This window comes from Hyla sarda, chromosome 2, assembly GCF_029499605.1.
Source record: "Hyla sarda isolate aHylSar1 chromosome 2, aHylSar1.hap1, whole genome shotgun sequence".
Taxonomy (NCBI): Eukaryota; Metazoa; Chordata; class Amphibia; order Anura; family Hylidae; genus Hyla; species Hyla sarda.
The window spans coordinates 430,885,781-430,905,502 of NC_079190.1; the positions used below are offsets into that span (position 1 = coordinate 430,885,781).

Sequence of the window (19,722 nt, forward strand, 5' to 3'; positions counted from 1 at the left end):
CCATCACTATTAAGGACATCCCTGTGTCCCGAAAGATATTTTGTTGGGACACAGGGATGCCCCCGTTAACTTTAAAAACGCAGGGGCCGTGCGTGCGCCCATAGCAACGGAGGTGCAGAAAACCGCAGCATCGAGGAGGAGGAGGAAGATGTGTGATGGCCAGCATGGTAAGTGACCAGCGGGAGATCTTCTTCGGTGCTCAGACCACCGCTTCTCCGCTCCCGGGAACTAATGCTATGGCCGTACCAGAGGAGCGGTGGTCGGAGCACTGAAGTGGGCAGAACACAGGCATACAGCCTCCAGCCATACACTGTATATGGCTGGAGGCTGTATGTCTGTGGGGAACACTGCCTGCCTAATGTGGGGGAACACTGCTGCACCTAATGTGGGGAGAACTCTGCTGCACCTAATGTGGGGAGAACTCTGCTGCACCTAATGTGGGGAGAACTCTGCTGCACCTAATGTCGGGGGAACTCTGCTGCACCTAATGTGGGGGGGGGGGGGGACACTGCCAGCCTAATGTGGGGAGAACTCTGCTGCACCTAATGTCGGGGGAACTCTGCTGCACCTAATGTGGGGGCCTCATATCGACGTTCGCTCACGTCGCACTCCCAGAATTCAAGGGCTGGCGTTACTACGTCCTGATGCCGGCCCTAGAGCCTGACGTGCGTGAACATCATGGGGGGGGGGGGGGGGGCTCCATGTCCATTTTGCTTGGAGCCCCCAAATTTCTTCAAACTGCCCTGGATACGCCCTGCCATTCTGGGGTCTTTTATTTCGATCTGACAGGCTGCTGAATCAGTCAGATGGGCATGCATAATTATGATGCGCTGGAGGTGTGGGTGGGTTTATCGGGCCGGAGGGGCCAGAATAATTTACTTCCCTACAGTACGCACTCCCCTCACTTCCTTCTGGCATACTCAGTCTCACAAGATCTTGAAGCGAGGGGAACGCATACTGTAGGGTAGTAAATTATTCACGCCCCTGGCCCCGATAAACCCACCCCTACCTCTAGCGCAGCATAATTAGGCACGCCCACCTGACGGATTCAGGAATCTGTCAGATGGGAATAAAACACCATCCATAAAAGACCGCGCCCCCCTCCCTATGAAATCTATACATATTTGTATATGGCGGTTTTAGACAACAGGTCCTCCTTAAGCAGACCTGTTGAATGGGATGAGGAACAAAAAAAAATAAAAAATTTTTTACTAGGAAGAGTAAAAACTATTAATTACTTTTCACTTTTCAATAACTGGAGCTTTCTTTACATTCTTGTAAGCTCTGATGCAGTCACATGTATGTATTTGATTGTTATTTATAGCCCTTTTAAGCAGACATATCACCTTATAATAGACTCCTATTGTTCTATTCTTGAAATGGCCTCAAGCTGTTCCATTTTTTTTTAGTGCAAGAGCTGCCCGGCCGACATATTTCCGAATCATTAGGCTGCGGTGTTATGTAAGCGGGTGATGTTTACCACCTTAATTAGAAGGGTGGAAACATTAAACTTAGACCTATTCTGCAAGTCTAATTAATTAAAATGTCAATGTTGCATCACTGTAAGTAGATAGTGTATATATATATATATATATTATATATATACACACACACACTATGTGTGTGTGTACAAGTTGCCTGGCTCCAGTGGAACTTCATCATGTAGCGTTCTATATATCAACCTCACCCTGTTTAGGATCTATATACACTATAGAGAGGAGATAAATCTGTGTAAACAGTCATTACATTATTGTGCAATTAAAGGGGTATACCAAGAAAAAAACTTTAATTTTTTATTTTTTTTTACATCAACTGGCTCCAGAAAGTTAAAACAGATTTGTAAATTACTATTAAAAAATCTTAATCCTTTCAATAATTATCAGCTGCTGAAGTTGAGTTGTTGTTTTCTGTCTGGCAACAGTGCTCTCTGCTGACATCTCTGCTTGTCTCTGGAACTGCACAGAGTAGAAGAGGTTTGCTATGGGGATTTGCTTCTAAACTGGGCGGTTCCTGAGACACATGTCATCAGAGAGCACTTAGACAGAAAAGAACAACTCAACTTCAGCAGCTCATAAGTACTGAAAGGATTAAGATTTTTTAATAGAAGTAATTTACAAATCTGTTTAACTTTCCGAAGCCAGTTGATATATAAAAAAAAGTTTTTTCCCTGAATAACCCCTTTATAATAATTTCCCCCTTAGACTACCGCTGTATAATAAAACTGCGTGACAGAAGAAGAAACTATAGCACTTCTAGCAGAGGCCAGGGCAACTGCAACCAACATACTCCTGTAACTACACCACTGCATATATCTCCACACGTATTGACAGCTAGATTTTAGGCCTAGTCACCTGTGACCCCTAGGCTCTTGGGGAAAATCCTTGTGTCCTGTCCTGTTTGGAATATTCCTATAAGGTTTAGGTGACACAAAAAGCCAATGCGCATGAATGGGAAGATATTTCATGTGAGGTAATGTAGTTTTGCTTATGGTGAGCTTACATATGTTGGCTGTGCATTAATAACCCCCGGAAATTCATATAAAACCTGCAGAACTAAAAAGGTAAACACCTATATCCAAACTGAATGTAAAAGTATTTTCAGGAAACCCTGACATGGTGAGGTATGAGGCACAGCCTCTTGTCTCCGTGAAGCACTATCCGTAATGGCTGCTTTTCATTTGAAGGGACTATTATTAAATACATACATCGCCGCTGGATGGTTTGAATAGGACACAAACCCGCAGTTTTCTATAGGAACACTGTAATTACAAAGCCCTTGTTAAACATAAATCTCTTTAAATGGAGAGTGCCACATGCTCAGTATGGAGGAGAAAAGTACAGTAGTTATTATAAGGAATAGCCCAATTTGTCATTATAACCAAAACTACAAATTCTCCTCGCGGACCAAGGAGAAATGCCGTTACGCATTTGGATTTAGAGTGAAGGCAGAAAGGAAAAAAGAGGGGCGCTCCGTGTGATGGTAGTAGAAGGACGAGATGGACCCAACCCACCACCTCGTTTTGGGTGTTGCCGTGGTCCGCTGGGGTGTTCCAGCAAAGCAAGCAAGACCCTGTGAGAGGTATTGGGCGAGTGTGCGGCTCACTTTCCCCTTTCCGTATCTCCAAGGGTACGGAAATGTGGATGCAAAATGGGCAGAAAAAAAGGAGGGAATTGGGTGAAGCGTTTCTGCTAGTAAAGGACGAGACTCAACAGCCACAGTTGCACAAGACAAGAATTTATTGGAATAGAAAATGTTTGGACAACGTGTTTCGGCGCCAACATGATCCTTCCTCGGGTCCACAAAGATCACTAAAACAATGATCACTAAAAGATCACCAAATAAATACCATATTTATACCTATATTTGTCATTGTTTTAGTGATCTTTGTGGACCTGAGGAAGGTGCATGTTGGCGCCGAAACGCGGTGTCCAAACATTTTCTATTCCAATAAATTCTTGTCCTGTGCAAGTGTGGCTGTTGAGTTCCGTCATTTGGATTTAGCATCCAGTTGTTAGATATCTTTTTCAAGAATTTTAAAATGGACTTGCTGGAACCTGTGGTGCCCTCTTCGTCTCTTCATTACCCTGGTCTTGCACAGGTCACAGAATATACTAACCTGCACAGAGCAGGGTCCGCGACTACATTTCAATCCTCACCCCCCATACAAGATAAGCAGTATAATTTTCCACGCTCCCTTTGGTGAAAGTGCTGTATTGTTTTGTGGCAGATAAAAAGCGTCCACATTTCCTTCCTTTTCACCTCCGTATTTCCAGCAGACAGTGATTTCCCATGGTCAGGGTTATTTAGGGGCACCAGAACAATAAGGAGACTCTGTTCTCTTACAGCGGAGGAGAAGGCGAGTCTGCCAGTACCTGCCAACATCCGACAGCTCCTATCTTGAAGATTTGGCCAGGATTTTCGCGGTCACAGACAACAGCCATAGTTTGCTTTGAAAATGGAGTTAAACTGCATGAGGATAAAAAAAAAAGCGTTTTATCCAGAAGTCAGAATACTATTGTTCACAGACGATATCTTGACTGGGCTAGCGAATGGAGCCATTAAACCAAGCTGATAAGACGCAAATTGTATTTGAAAGAAGTCATGAAAGGAAGGAGGGGCAGGGGGTTCATAGAAAAGACTGGTGCAGCGCCGGCCGGATTCATCCCGACTGGCATTTTGGAGTTAGACTGCTAAAATGTGTTTGTCTCAGGGGAAGTCAGAAATTAAACCGGCTATAGAGAGAACGTAGATAGTTTTGATGAAAACCAACTGTACATATTAGAAACATCCAGATGTCTTCATTTAGTATGCACACTCAGCTCAGTGAAGTGTGCAACCGAACCCAAAAATACTTTTCTGTTCAGTTTTTCTGGGACTAGGTGTAGGGTAGTGGTCTCTAAACTACAATTCCCAGCATGCCCGGACATCCGTTGGCTGTCCGGGCATGTTGGGAGTTGTAGTTTTGCAAGTTTGAATACCACTTGGGAAGGGGGTATGCATTCAAATCACACGTGTGACCAGTGCTGTGAGTCGGACGAAATTTTGGGTACCTGGAGTCGGAGTCGGCAAACAATGCACCGACTCAGACTCCTACTAAATTTAGATTGGAATTTAAAAAAAAAAGCAAGTTTAAATGTCCCAATTCACAAAAAGTTATAATTAATGACTTCTCTACTGTATAATTAATGACTTCTCTACTGTATTTACTGTAAGAATAAAGACCAATGCATGCAGTGCCTCACGTAACCGCAAAACGAACAAGTTAAGTGACCGTGAAGAAGCATGCTTTTCATGTGCTTCACTATATGGCGCGCAACGCACAATTAGGAGCGGCAATACTTATACTTTCCATAGTGTTGTGTTCTGCTGTTACAGGGAACCCATGGATAACCTAGCCTCTCACTGATAAGGGATTAAGTAAATATGTTTTTTGCAGGACTAGAGACACTTGTATAAGTGAAGGGAACGGAGGGTCAATAGTTCAAGACTGAAGCTGTAAACCATTGGAAAAAACTGCTGTCATTCAGCTAAGGCTATAAAAACTTGTAAACTCAGATTGTTAGCTTAAACTTTAAAACACGACTATGGGATTCTACTAGGGAAAACATGTTTTATAATAAATGCCCCTTCCTGGATCCTCCCACTGCCCTATATTCAGCAGCAGATCAACACACAAAAAGGAGAAGGCAGCAGCATCTTCTCTCTGCTAGAAGAGCTTAGAACATTTGTCTACCGACTCCACAGCCCTGCACGTGACCGTCACCTAATTTCCCCATGGATGCTCACCTGCAGGTGACTTGGAGCCCCACTTTACATGGTAACACGTAGATCAGGCCACCGAAAATATGTATACAAAATCCATTTTCTCTTCATGGTCAATGATATCCATGAAGTTATTAATGCAATGATCATTACTGTTTGTATAAGAAGTACCTAGCTTCTGGTTATTCCTTATAATAACCATCTGCGGAATAAAGGATTTCCCAGCGTTCCCATAAAGCGACCAGGACCACATTTCTATGGAGCACAACAATCGCTTTGTTATTGCAGATGCACTGGATGATGGAACCAATGTTTGTCATGGCTCTAGTGCAAACACAGAGCATCATTTGTTAGGGGAGTAAATGTATCCCAATGGACTGAACCAGCATTGTAGACTGGTGGCAAAAGGAAAGCAAGTCTGACTCCCTTTATCCTCCATTGAGGTCCACTTTGGGCATGCTGAAATATTTGCATCATGCTACATTGTCTATATATGATTTAAAGGGGTACTCCAGTGAAAAAACAAATTTGTTAAAATCAACTGGTGCCAGTAAGTTAAACAGATTTGTAACTTACTTCTATTTAAAAATCTTAATCCTTCCAGTACTTAGCTGCTGTATGCTTCACAGGAAGTTCTTTTCTTTTTGAATTTATTTTCTGTCTGACCACAGTCCTCTCTGCTGACACCTCTGTCCATGTCAGGAACTGTCCAGAGAGGAGAGGTTTGTTATAGGGATTTGCTTGTACTCTGGACAGTGCCTGACATGGACAGAGGTGTCAGCAGAGAGCACTGTGGTCAGACTGAAAAGAATTCCTTCTTATGGAACATACAACAGCTCATAAGTATTGGAAGGATTAAGATTTTTAAATAGTAGTAATTTACAAATCTCTTTAACTTTCTGGCACCAGTTGATTTAACAAAAAAAACTGTTTTCCACCCGAGTACCCCTTTAAATAAAGTAGCTCCAATGATGCTTTTATTAAGTAAGTGGAGAGAGGTTTCATGATGAAGGCCACGGCTCCTTAGTGGATACTTAGCTTCAGAAGGACCCGGCTCATGGCACTGATCGACCAGACAGATAAGTGGACTTGAAAGAGGATTTATTGACCAAAATGCAACGCGTTTCACTGCGCATGCGTAGCTTCTTCAGGCATAAATCCTCTTTCAAGTCCACTTACCTGTCTGGTCGATCAACGCCGTGAGGCGGTTCCTTCTGAAGCCAAGTATCCATTGCCGTATATGTTCCGGAGGGCATCAGACGACCTATTCTATATACCTACTCCATTGTTGTGTATGTGATTACACAACCGCCCAGGGTGAGCAGTTCATTTATAATTTAATCTCGCTTTCTGGGTCCAAAACAATATTATTCTATGGAGCGCTTACTTCCTTGTCTCTAAGGCTCCTTAGTGATAGTACACTTCACATTTACAGTAGATTGCAGTGAAAAATAGCATGCTATTTATTTGGGGCAGGGGGTATGGGTGAAACTGCAATAAGTAGCTGGTGCTTTATGCAGTTTTATCCACGCTCTATATCAAAGTCACAAAACATTTGTCACTGACCTACTGTGATTAAATGGTAAAATAGTCACAATGTGTTATACAACCATAAAGCCGTACCCTAAATTTACATGTAATCCTAATTACACGTACCTATGACATGTCAGGGGATTGGTTTGCCTGGCTTTTTCTTGATGAAAAAAAAAAAATAATAATAATAATAAAAAGAAAAAAAAGAAATCAGGAGCAAGAAGTGATGCTTGTAAGGAAACAAATGGTGTGTAACAGCCATTAGTGCGAGTTTCAATGATACCGGGCCTTTGACCTCTGCCCAGACACAAAAGGAGGCGACATATTGCAGGAGCACAGACCTTCGAGATCTTTCAGTGAAATTACCATGATACTGAGGATCACTTTACACACGGCCGGCATCATTCCCTGATGTTTTCAGTCTGGAGAGGATGACCTTGAGCGACATTTCCTACTTAAATTAAACAGGAGACTATGGTAACAGCAAAATAGCAAATTATTATTTTTATGGAGCGCACTCAGTTACAGGGCGCTGAACATATAAGGGGTTAAATTACCATATACTACACACACACGGTTGACCATGCATATTAATATATGTAAAAAATAAAAAAAATTAAAAAATGATATATATATATATATATATATATATATATATATATATATATATATATATATATATACACATATATTAGACAGCAACATTAATGCAAATTTAAGAAAAATTAAATATGCGTTTAAAAAAATAGATAATAAATAAAAATATCCTTTGTTTGAGCACAGGCTTTCTGAACAAAGCCTAGGTCTGCTTCCTCACACCTACTCCTAGCAGACAGATGTCGGCACAGCTACACCATCTGTTGCTAGGCAGAACGCGCTCATGGCGAGGAACTGCAACCTATGCAAAATTGACTATCAAGGAGGCAGCTATTAGCATACCTTGGGAGCGCGTGTTCCTACAATTAACCTGGGCCCATTGTTTTTCATTACAAGCCGGTGTCAAGCGAAGAGTAAGATTTAGAATAACCGCAAATTTTTGCGCAAAAATATAAAAAAATTAAATAAAATATGTATATATATATATTTTTTTTTTTTATTATTATTATTTTATTTTTTTAATATTTTTTTTTTATTTTTTTGTGACGGACATTTGCATTTTATAATATATTATTATAAGCCTTTTAGAATAACATTTTTAATTATCTATTGTTTCAAGGTAATATCCGGCTGGGACATTACGCTATAAATACTGGGTCAGGTCCGAGCCGCACAAATGGCCTGTGTGAACTCAGTCAGACGTGCCTCCTATAGTAACAGATCGACAGTATGTGGTGGGAATAAAGCAATCCTATGCATTGCCCAATAAAATAAATTTTAGGTTATTTCCTTATGTTCTAAATTGGGTTTCTAAAGCCTAATGCACACGGTATGGGTCACAGCGCCTCAGTGTTGCACGGCACCACGCTCCGTCGACAGCTGTACCATTGCTTGTATAGCCGGGGTTCTACAGCGACATACTGAAACCTATTATAGCAGGGGCACATTTTATGTTTGGAACTTATGTAAGATCACCATTAGCATAAGTCTACAGGGGTGTGTGACATTTCTTAATCACAATTCTTGCTAAATCATAAATTCTCTCCGTCTACTTCCGTCAATCACTGCTTGCAAGTTTGCATTGCAAAACATTGCCTTAGGGAGAATAGACCTATAGATACGTCATATGATGCTACAATTATTTTCCATCAGGTTTACAGAGATTGCAGCAATGTGGAGGGACAATAAAGTCATACGCCTCTATGGCAGTCCTACTATGTAAAAGAGTTGTCTCAAAATGTGGCCCTCCAGATGTTGCAAAACTTCAACTCCCAGCATGCCCAGACAGCCGTTGGCCGTCTGGGCATGCTGGGAGTTGAAGTTTTGCAATATCTGGAGTGCCACATTTTGAGACCACTGATCTAAAATATATACTTTGCAGTTAGCAATACATTGCATTCTTTTCCACCCCTAGTAATTCACTGTATAAGGTATCCACGTCTGACCCCCCCCCCCATTACCCACTTTTACCATATTTTCTCAGTAGCCAAGAACAAGATCATCTGAGAGCAAACATACACTCAGACAGGAGTCCCTGCCATGCCCCTGCTTACGGCATCACTGGATGTCTTCACAAAGACACATATATACTCCCTAGTTTACAATAAACAAAAGAAAAATCGTCAACGCTGCGGAGTAAATAATTAAAAAAATGAGACGGTGGTGAAAAAGATAAGATGTCTGCTAAGGTTACGGTGAGATGGGAATAAAGGAACCACAAAGTCCTCTGTACAAAGAGGGTATAGAATTGGCTTTTTTTTGAGCAGCGAGAACATGAAGTCGCCCAGGTAGAGAGTCATAAGCATAACGTGTATCCATGTGCATCAATGTCAGGTTCCTCGGAGATACTAGGGCAGGCACGAGCAGGTCTCTTCTGGGCTTCTCGTGCATTTATTCAACACTTGAGGCTTCCACAAGACAGGGCCTGCTCCCCACGCTTGGTGCACACAGCCAAGAGAATAGAGGAGGAGGGTCTGAGCAATGTGCCGTGTGGGATTAATATAAATCAGGGCTAGGCGGTTCTCCCCACGGGCCATGGTGTCATTTTCAGAAGCTGTGTTGTGAAGACGACGTGGCTGGTTAGCGTTACATGGCGTTCCTCGCACCCCGACCTTTCTCTAGATCTATCTCTGACGTGAGCCTACAGGGTGGTTATACCAGGTAATTCCTTCACGGAATAAATAAATGTTGCCCTGGTGAAAAATAGGGACCAAAATAGATTCCGACTTTACCTCTCTGGATGGAAAATTCATCAGCAAAATGAATGGAATATGTGTTCACAACAAAAGAGACCTGGTAGAGCTGTAGGTAAAAAAAATAAAAAAAATAACATAAAAACGGTATCGGGTCCAAGGGAATAAAAATATATGCCATTATACAGTACTAATATTTTGACCTAAATTTAAAGTTGGGAGAGAACCAAGGGCTGTAAGGATTGTCACCCAGCATTCCTGGATCCCTGAACAGACAATTCGTTATCAATGTGTCACAGTATATGTAGACGTATCTTTTTACGGACGCTTGAATTGTCTCTACACAAGTATTAAGAGATAGTAACGTGTTCGTGCTGAACCAGCAGAATACAATACTCCCACCCTGATGCACAACGTCAGACAACTGTGCGGAAATGCATTAATCAGCCTGACAAGTGTGTATAAAGGGCCTATGGGGTGAGCTGGGGGTATTAGTGCACACGTGCACAGGCAGAAATATGAGTAGCAGCTGCTAAATAAGCTGCCGCCCTCCTCCCCCTGTATATACCCAACTCCTCCCCACGTCACTCACAGCGCAGCAGCCATTGTGTGTCAGCCAAGTGGCACTTAATGAAGTCAGGGATTGAGAGGGGATGTTCATCAGGCCCTAGACAAAAGGTGGGAGAGGGAGTGAATAAATGGTTCTGCAGCTCTTATCCTTAGCCCTCTGCTTATCCAATCCGGAGAACACATCTTCATTATTAAGCCTTGTTTAAACGGCAAAATAGCTCAAGAGCCCGTACACCAACTCCTCAGATGTAATGTATGGCCAAGGATGATAATAGGAGGATTAGAAGCCCCAAACAGGCTAAATCTTCCTAGAAATACATTATAAATAATCGTCATTGTCTTCCGTATTGTGTTTATGACAGTATATGGCTGAATGAAAACTTCCCATGCAATGATTTCACGTCTTGTGCTGATATATATATATATATACACATACACACACACACACTCATTCAAAATAAAATTGTGAAGTTTATTACAAATATGCTTCTTATAAGAATATCAAATTTTAAGTTTAATGACAGTGCTCATTTAAAGTCAACTCGATGCCATGGATCAAGCTTTAGTATTTTACAGGCCCAAGGCATTGTATATGGAGTCTGTATATCTGTGTTAGGGTATGTTCACACTGAGGAATTGGAGAGGAATTTCCACGAGTAATTCTGCTCGCTTTTTCCTCTCCAAATCATTCAGAAGTGAAAACCCCCATAGAGTTGTACAGAATTTCTGCCCCTCAGTTCACACGGAGAAATTTCCTCAAGCAGAATTCTGACGAGGAAGTCTGTTCCGCTTGAAGAAAGAACATGTTCTTTCAGGCGGAATCAGCGTCGTTCTCCCATAGAGATCAATGTTATTTTTTTTTTTTTTTCAGTCAGAAGCTTTTCTACGCGGAATTTCCACATGAAAAAAAAAAGAGGAGTATTTATGAATAAAAAAAAATACATATATTACGCCCATACTCCACCCACTTTTTATTCACCAGCCATTTTGAGATTCTCATTTCTGATTCTGTGACTGTATCCAGAGTCTGTATAATCTCTCTCTGAGAAAAATGCAAAATTTTCACCAAAAATGAGAGGAAACGCCCCTGAAAATCAGTCTGCGGAAATGGCCGCTGGAACTCCTCCCACTCTTGATACTCCTCCTCTTCTCCTCCTCCGCATGAAACCTGCAAATTCCATGCGATTTCCGCGCGAAATCACTGCTAATTCTGAGCGAGAAAAAAAAAAAACGGTATTTTGGGGTGGAAATCTTCAGCGTGATTTCTGCCCCATTTCCTCAGTGTGAACATACCCTTAGGAGCTGCACAGTCTGTGTGCTGCTGTTCAGGCCCTCTCTGGAGCTTGTTCTTCATGGGTCCTTAAAGGAGTTATCCATGAATAGAAAAACAGAACTTAATTTCTTTCAAAAACAGCTACACGTCTGTCCCCAGGTTGGGTGCGATGTTACAATTTGGCTCCATTCATTTTAAAGAGGTACTCCGGCCCGAATTCATTTTATTCCCTATCCAAAGGATAGGAGATAAAATGTCTGATCACAGGGGGTCCCACCGCTGGTGACCCCCGTAATCTGTCATTTACCACCCAGCGCGCTGGAGGCTCTGAGTGTGCAGCGCGATGACCACGGGCCGGAGTATCCTGATGTCACGACTTCGCCCCCGTGTGCCATCATGCCCCCTCTCATAGACTTGCATTGAGTGGCAGGGTGTGACGTCACACGGGGGCAGATTCGTGACATCATGATACTCCGGTCCCGTGGTCGTCACGCTGCACACTCAGAGCCTCCAGCGCTGCAGAGACCTCGCAAAAATGGGTGCTGAATGACAGATTGCAGGGTTCCCCAGCGGTGGGACCCCTGTGATCAGACATCTTATCCCCTATCCTTTGGATAGGGGATTAGATGTATTAGCGCCGGAGTACCCCTTTAAAAGGTAGTAAGTGGTTATTTGTTAATGCAGATTATAAAAATTGTCTTATATTATTTACCCATTGACGGGAAGAACCTGGAAGCTAAAATAAATAGATGAAGGCCATTAGGTTTAACAAGCCATCAATAAATACATTTACCATCATAGACTAAAAGAAAATAAAAACTGCTTTCAAGCTGAGTTATCAGTGTAGATTAGCATTAAGAAAGCTTCTGGCATGTGCATCTAACATATCCTTATGGCCTCAATACACAATGTCTTATTTGTATGGAGGCCTCCTGACTCTCCCCTGACAGATGATGTTGGGGAAGAGAAGTATCAAGCAGGTTGGATTTCAACTGCCCGATCCTTTTGTTATCTGTAAGATACGTTGTCTCCAGAGTTGTATAACAGTGCCCCCCTCTACCCATTCTGAACACTTGAAGGGCCATCTGTATGGGGTAAAGGGACAGCTGTTGACTGAATGAACATACCCCCAACAGTTATTGAAGGTGTATGGACACCATTAGGCTCCATTTACCCAACAGATGCCTAAGAAGTGTTCCATCATCCTGTTAGGGTGGTATACTTTTTCATCTGCTGGAGGCATTCATTAAAAAGCACACAGCATGAGCCTATACGTGGAATCCATTGAAGACATCCATTAGGACATCTGCAAACGCAAAGGGAATGTACCTTGCAATGGCCACTTCCAGGGTTATCCTAAGGGTCTAGTCACACAGCAGAATTTTTGCATACAGAATTCCGCCACAAATGAAAGCCCAAAAGACTTCTATGGGATTCCGTACTCCCATTCACACTTCTGAATTTCCGCTTGCGGAATTCCGCTAGCGGAATTCCGCAAGCAGAAATTCAGAAGTGTGAATGGGAGTGCGGAATCCCATAGAAGTCAATTGGGCTTTCATTTGAGGTGGAATTCCACATGCGGAAATTCTGCTGTGTAACTAGACCCTAAAGCTCCACCATAGCTATCTGAGAATGGAGTCATTCCAATATCAAAACTTTTAAAGGAGGTGAAACATGTAAAGTTGAGGCTGGAGACCATTCTAAGAAGAGAGCAGGACGCTCGTGGGTGAACTAGCTGGTAACGTGCAAATATTTGCCCAGGTTGAACTGTTTCACATAACTTAAACAGAACAGGGAGTAATAAGAACGCTCTACATGTACAGTAAGGGACACTTGAAAGTACAACCTGACCTTTGATGAATTTGCACAAAAATATTATGGAATACCTCAAATAACAATTCTCTACTAGGACGATATTATAGGGATGGCTCCCATAAGAGTATATTTACATCGAGACACTACAAGGAGCAATTTGTAATTGTTATTTATGCACCAAAGGGTTAATCTACATATACTCATATGAGGAGGAGGTGGACGGCAAACAGGCCACTAAATAGTTATCATTTCTGCCCTCCGCTATATTAATAATCCCATGCAGAGTGAAGAATGTGAGGCATCTCTGAAAGGACCAACGCTTAGGTTTTTTGATGGGGAATCTCATATTATTAATGGTCTGTGTGTCCCTTTCTATCTCAGTATCCCACAACAATGTCCATAGTATTTACACATTCAGGAAAATAGCTCTGACCACTCTTGGTTACTAGCGGCTACCAAGTGGTTGTTAGGCAAAAAAACTTCCAATGGACACAATGGCTCATAAAGGTTCTAGTATTGGAGCCGAAACATTGCCTGAATGAATAGAGAATCAGCATCCTTAGATGAACCTTATCTATACATAGAATTTTTAAGGGGATGTTTTAAAGGAGAACTCCGGAATAGGAAAATTATCGTACATACTGCCGGCAGCAAAAAAAATAAACAGGTACATACCTTCCTTCGCTCCTCCGGTGCCTCTGGTAACCGGCTCTGGTCTCCGCCACGATCCTCTTCCTGATTGCCGGTGGTCAGTGAGTGATACTGCGCTCACCCAATCACTGGCTGCAGCGAAGTCCCGACTCGGCTGGCGATAGGCTGAGCGGCAGTGTGATGTTTACGGCCCCGGCAGCAGGTGCCGATGTAATGAAGAATTTTGGGTCTTGAAGCGTTCTCACACTGCCGCTCAGCCTATCGCCGGCCGAGTCGGGACTTCGCTGCAGCCAGTGATTGGGTGAGCACAGTATCACTCACTGACCACCGGCAACCAGGAAGAGGATCGCGGCGGAGGCCAGAGCCGGTTACCGGAGGCCCCGGGGGAGCGAAGGAAGGTATGTACCTGTTAATTTTTTTTTTTTACTGCTGGCAGTATGGACGATAATTTTCCTATTCCTGAGTTCTCCTTTAATCTGAGGCTTGCACACTGGATGTGCCTATAGTGCGGTAAAGGCAATGGCATCGGTGTTGAAAATGTTCATCAGCTAAAGAAGGGGGTCATACCGGATGGTCAGACAGACCCCACACCCAAATGATTTGGTGTACAGTACTATATTATTCATCTGAATGGGGCTTGTAGAAATGCTTTTTCCACTGAAACAGTCTGATTCAGATAGATGGAACCGTGTGTGTTGAAGCTACCTACCCTCAGTGAATCAGGTTTTGTTGTGTGTATATATATATATACACACACACATACGATTATTTATACAGTGGCACTACATATAGGTACACAGCATACTTTAGGCCTACCTCGGGTGCAGCTATGCATTATGGCACATAACTTTTAGTGAACACTTGCAAGAATCAGAACAGTCTACAAGCTACAAATCCCAACTACATGACATCAGTTCCATGAGACTAGAAAGTACTGAAATTCACTAAGTTTAGTAAATAAACAGCAGGTTTTCCCCAGTTCCTGCTCTAGACACCACATGCTTCGTGCCTGATCACAATTATTGTTATTTTATATGAAGATGCAATTTTCTTTTTTTTTTTTCTTTCAGGACATCAAAAGGAAACTAAACAGAATGGACGTCAAACTTTCTAATGTCATTAGAAGGTTTCTGAAAACGCTCATTTCCTCATTTTAAAGGATTACACACAGATAAACTACTTCTCAGAGTCTTTAAGGAGTTGACATCAGTAGCCGAGTTAAAGCATGAAAGTGCGATCCTCCTCCCTGACAGTATTAAACATGAGGCGTATACCTGGGGGGCATATTGGGTGGATCCCGGCGAGGCATTACCAAAGAAGATTGTAGCGTTACTCATAACATGACTGGAACTTTACTAGATCAATACTGGAGAAGGTTCCACATCCATCACGATATACTTCCACACCTTGTAGATACAACCACTAATGAATGGCTACATACAGCAGGTGGACATCCCCACAGACTGACCATATATACACATCCTAGTACTAATTTACAGACCAGCAGGTGACTTAATGCTAATGTCTTCTTGTATGCAATACATGTTCCTTTCAGAGCTACATAATCTTTTCTTTTCTTGATCAGCCAGTGCTGGTCCAAATACACATTATATAACTCTATGTGGGAATCTAGGTCAGGTAGAAAGGTTATGATAAAGGAATGAAAAAACTGTAGCATAAACATAAATTTGGAATATACTGTTCCAGCTGCTGGAAGCTAAATATATTCCATGATAGGGATGCCGTTAAAAGGGGTATCCCACTTTTGAAGAGTAGCTCCCACCATCTTTTTTTTTTTCCTGTCCCTACTTATTGGTTCTCTCTTCCTAACACCCTCCCTGCCTTTAAAAAAAATGTTCCTACCTTCTAAATTGAATTTTTTATGGCCATAACACTGCTCACTCTGCCTGAGCAGGAAGCAGAGTTCCCCAGAAGGCGCAACGTCACTGAAGCCTGCTGGGCGCCAGCTTCTGCCCTTACCTAGTCTATGAAACGCTCCCGTCGAGAAATGAGTGGCCAATCGCACGGCAGGCTGCTCCAGGGTCTCCTCCTCCCTGTTTCTCACTGCATGTGCTATCCAGGGAGGAGGAGTATAGGAGCTTTACCGGACCTGCCATGCTAAATTCTCTGCCAAGACCCTGGACCTCAGATAAGACCTCAGGTCAGACTTACCCCAAAATGACATGTACAGTCCTGGAGCATCAGCGCAGCACTGATATTCTGTGCGTGCACTGCCTCCAGACTGTACATGCCGGGGGCGGGGACCGGCAGCGCACGAGGCCAGTGAGCCAATGCGCGCAGCCCCGGCGTTCACATCGCTTGCTCACGCCTGTCTGATTGACAGGCAGGGAGCGAGCGCAGGCAGGGAGCGAGTGCAGGCTGGCTGAATTCGGACCAATTGCCCAGCCTGGATGGGTCCGAATTAAGCAGTGACGTCACAGCAAGCTGCAGCCGGACACTAGGAGGGAGACCCCTAGTGGCTGGATTTAAAATGGAAAAAACTATATTTTGAACGCACAAAAAAAATAATAATAATAAAAATAATTGATGTATATTAGAGATATGTTGTAGTACATAAAAAAAGTTCATGACTGTGCCCATTTAACTTCTAGGGTTATATTACCGAAATGGCTTGCAGATGACTTAGAACGTGTTTGCACTGGTTGCTGTAAAGATTAAATATCTGGATAGATATCAATTAAGTATATTCCTATTGAAGCCTATAAACATCCAATGCTTAGTGAAAAAAACTATTAGTCCTCAATATCAGCATTAGGGGATACAGTCTTTATTAAAAAGTGATCCACTTACAATCTTATAACAGACTTTTTGTAAAGATTTGACCATTTTAAGTGACATTTGGAGTTTACGGAAGTGGACTAAGCTGCAGTCAACTCAGAGGCAGGAATTTATATCCCTAATGCCAGACTATGGCTGGGTTCACACATTGTAAAATCAAGAGGAAAAATGGCTGTAAAAAATAGGTATAAAAATATTGCTGCATTTTTTTAAATCTAATAATGTGCTACCCAAAAGTCTATGGAAATGTGTCCGTCAGAGCACACATTTATTGTATTTAAAAAAAAAAATTTTATTTTAAACACTGGTCTACTCCAAAAATTAAAAAAAATGGCAATTATAAAAAAAATAAATGATTATTCATAATAATAATAAATAATATTATTATTATACAATGTGTGAACCAAGCCATAGGCAGAAGCTTATCGGGCGTAGGTGCCCCAAGTAGATCAGGAGTTGCGCATCTCTTAATACAGTTGGCATAAATTTTGCCTTCTGTGTGCCATGAACCGATATCTACGCCAGCTCATCCTTAATTTCGGCTAGAATTTCAGTCAGTTTCTGGTTTAAAGTACAGTAAATCCCGTCAAACCCCTCTCAAAATAGAGAAAAGGTGCACATTTTTGCATGCCACAAAAACTGGTGCCACCATAAGTTCTCCCATTGCGTTCCTTTGGATAGCAGCTGGTTAAAAAATTAATACGTTTAAAAAACAAAAATCATAAAATCTAGATACAAAAAGTCTGTGTGATCAGAGCCTTAATCCAGCAAAAGCCAATGACAAGCATGGTTCACCCAATATAGACTGATGACTACTTTGTGCCCACCTTGGTCTCCCAGCATGCCATGCTTGCCCACATTGTTGAACCTCACTCCAAATGACTTACAATCAAAGGCGATTACCTAAAAGTGAATAGAAGGAACCCCAATGGGTTCAAGGCAAGCAAGCGTGTTGGTGCATTGGTAGTGTGTGTCGGGGAGGGGGGTAGCTTTGGCACCACAGATGAGGGATTTTGGCAGTTTTACAAGCAGCAGAAGAGCTGAGGACACTGTAAATCTTCCTGACTGTAAGAGGCTGCAGGGATCTGAACAAAGGATTAAGGTGAAGGGCACAAGAACCCCTTGTTCTGTCCATTATTCGCCTATTCCCACCACATTGATGGGCATTTCCCCCTCGGCCTGACATCACAACATATTCACTTTCCAGCCTTGTGTTTGTTGACAACCAGTAACAACGCAACACAATGAGCCTCCTGCTGCTCCATTCACTTCTTTGCATTGACATTCATGCAACCTACCTCCAACTACAACCAGTACGACAGCTTTGGCTCCCCAGGGCTGGGATGGGTTGAACTGGAAGATTTTCCATACAGTCCGGCAGGTGGAAATCTACCCATTAGCCAAGAAGATTACGGAGCGCCATCCAGAGGGTCGTGTTAAGTCTACGGTAATAAAGTCACTAAAGTTTTCTCGGCCTGTCGTCTTAAAGGCGACTATCGGATATAGCAGAGAAATGCACTAGGTAAGCGGTCTCCAAACTATGTGCCTCCAGCTATTGCAAAACTACAACTCCCAGCATGCCCTGATAGGCAAGGACTGAGTGGTGTCCAAACTGCGGACCTCCAGCTGTTGCAAAACTACAACTCCTAGCATGCTCTGTTAGGCAAGGACTGAGTGGTATCCAAACTGTGGACCTCCAGCTATTGCAAAACTACAACTCCCAGCATGCCCAGACAGGCAAGGACTGAGTGGTCTGCAAACTGTGGCCCTCAAGCTGTTGCAAAACTACAACTCCCAACAAGCCCGAGCAGCCAACATCTGAGTATTCTTCAAACTTAAAGACTCCAGCTGTTGCAGAACTACAACACCCAGAATGCCCAGACAGCCAACGGCTAATGGGTCTCCAAACTGAAGACCTCTAGCTGTTGCAAAACTACAACTCCCAGAATGCCCAGACAGCCAACGGCTAATGGGTCTCCAAATTGAAGACCTCCAGCTGTTGCAAAACTACAACTCCCAGCATGCCCGGACAGCCGTTGGCTGTCCGGGCATGCTGGGAGTTGTAGTTTTGCAAAAGCTGGAGGTCAACAGTTTGGAGACCACTACACTGCATTTGTGAATAACCCCCAATGTGTTTTTTTTTTTTTTTTTAAACAATAACAATCAATATTTTGGTCCAAAACACTTTAAAATTTCCAAAAATTGGATACAATTAACATGGTGAGGGTTATTGTTGTACCGGCTGGATACTAAGTTGCATGCCCAAGAAAATACCAGGATCACTATGGCAAGGGACAGCTTGTTAGACCGGGTCAGGGATGGCTATGATCAGGGGGCATCATATGGGCAGACTGGCATAGCAGCAATGAAAGGGTTATAAAGAGTTGTCCCCAGCCCCTCCCCCCTTGCTCACCTGAGGAACTCTTGCAGGCAGGTGTCACAGAAGCGATGCCCACAGGTGGACACTTGCACGGGCTCCCTCATTGCCTTGCTACATAGTGGGCACTGAAACTTGCGCCTGAGCTTCTCCAGGAACTTGTAATCATAGCCTGGCATCTTGGGAGAAGAAGGAGCCAGCAGCAGAGCGATCACAGGAGAGGGGGAGGCGGGCACGTCCAAGGTCGCCTGTGTCACTCGCCGGCTGCCCCAGAACTAGGGGCATCAAGAAAGTAAATGCCCCCTCCAAGAGCAGGGTATCCGGATGACAGCAGCAGGGCAGGGGGCAGGATCCGTGTGTTCTCCCCCAGACACGGCTCTCCTTCCAGCTGTCTCTCCCAGATCTGTCTGCTCCAGCTCAGCTGCTCAAGGTACATCCAGCCCTGCCCCTCCTCCGCACGGCTACAGGGAGGAGACTGGACGGGCATACCAGCCGCTCCCACCAGGTGGCGCTGCAGAGCAGAGTCTAGAGCGACAACTGCTGCATTATATATCTGATATAGCATTACTGTGTTTCCCATTCCAGCTGTGCAAAACTACAAGTCCCAGCATGCCCAGACAGCCTATAGTGATGATAAGTTGCATAGACCAGGG

The 19,722-nt window shown here is 43.2% G+C and overlaps 1 protein-coding gene across 1 annotated transcript in view; it reads right to left on the reverse strand.

Annotated features, from left to right (window-relative positions):
- Positions 1–19,506, reverse strand: part of TRAF4 (TNF receptor associated factor 4) — a 43,557-nt gene extending 24,051 nt beyond the window's left edge. The window contains exon 1 of the mRNA XM_056559084.1: positions 19,106–19,506. Coding sequence (XP_056415059.1) covers positions 19,106–19,248 — 143 coding nt within the window. The 5' untranslated portion in view covers positions 19,249–19,506. The remainder of the gene's footprint in view (positions 1–19,105) is intronic.
- Between the last annotated feature and the right edge of the window lie 216 nt (positions 19,507–19,722).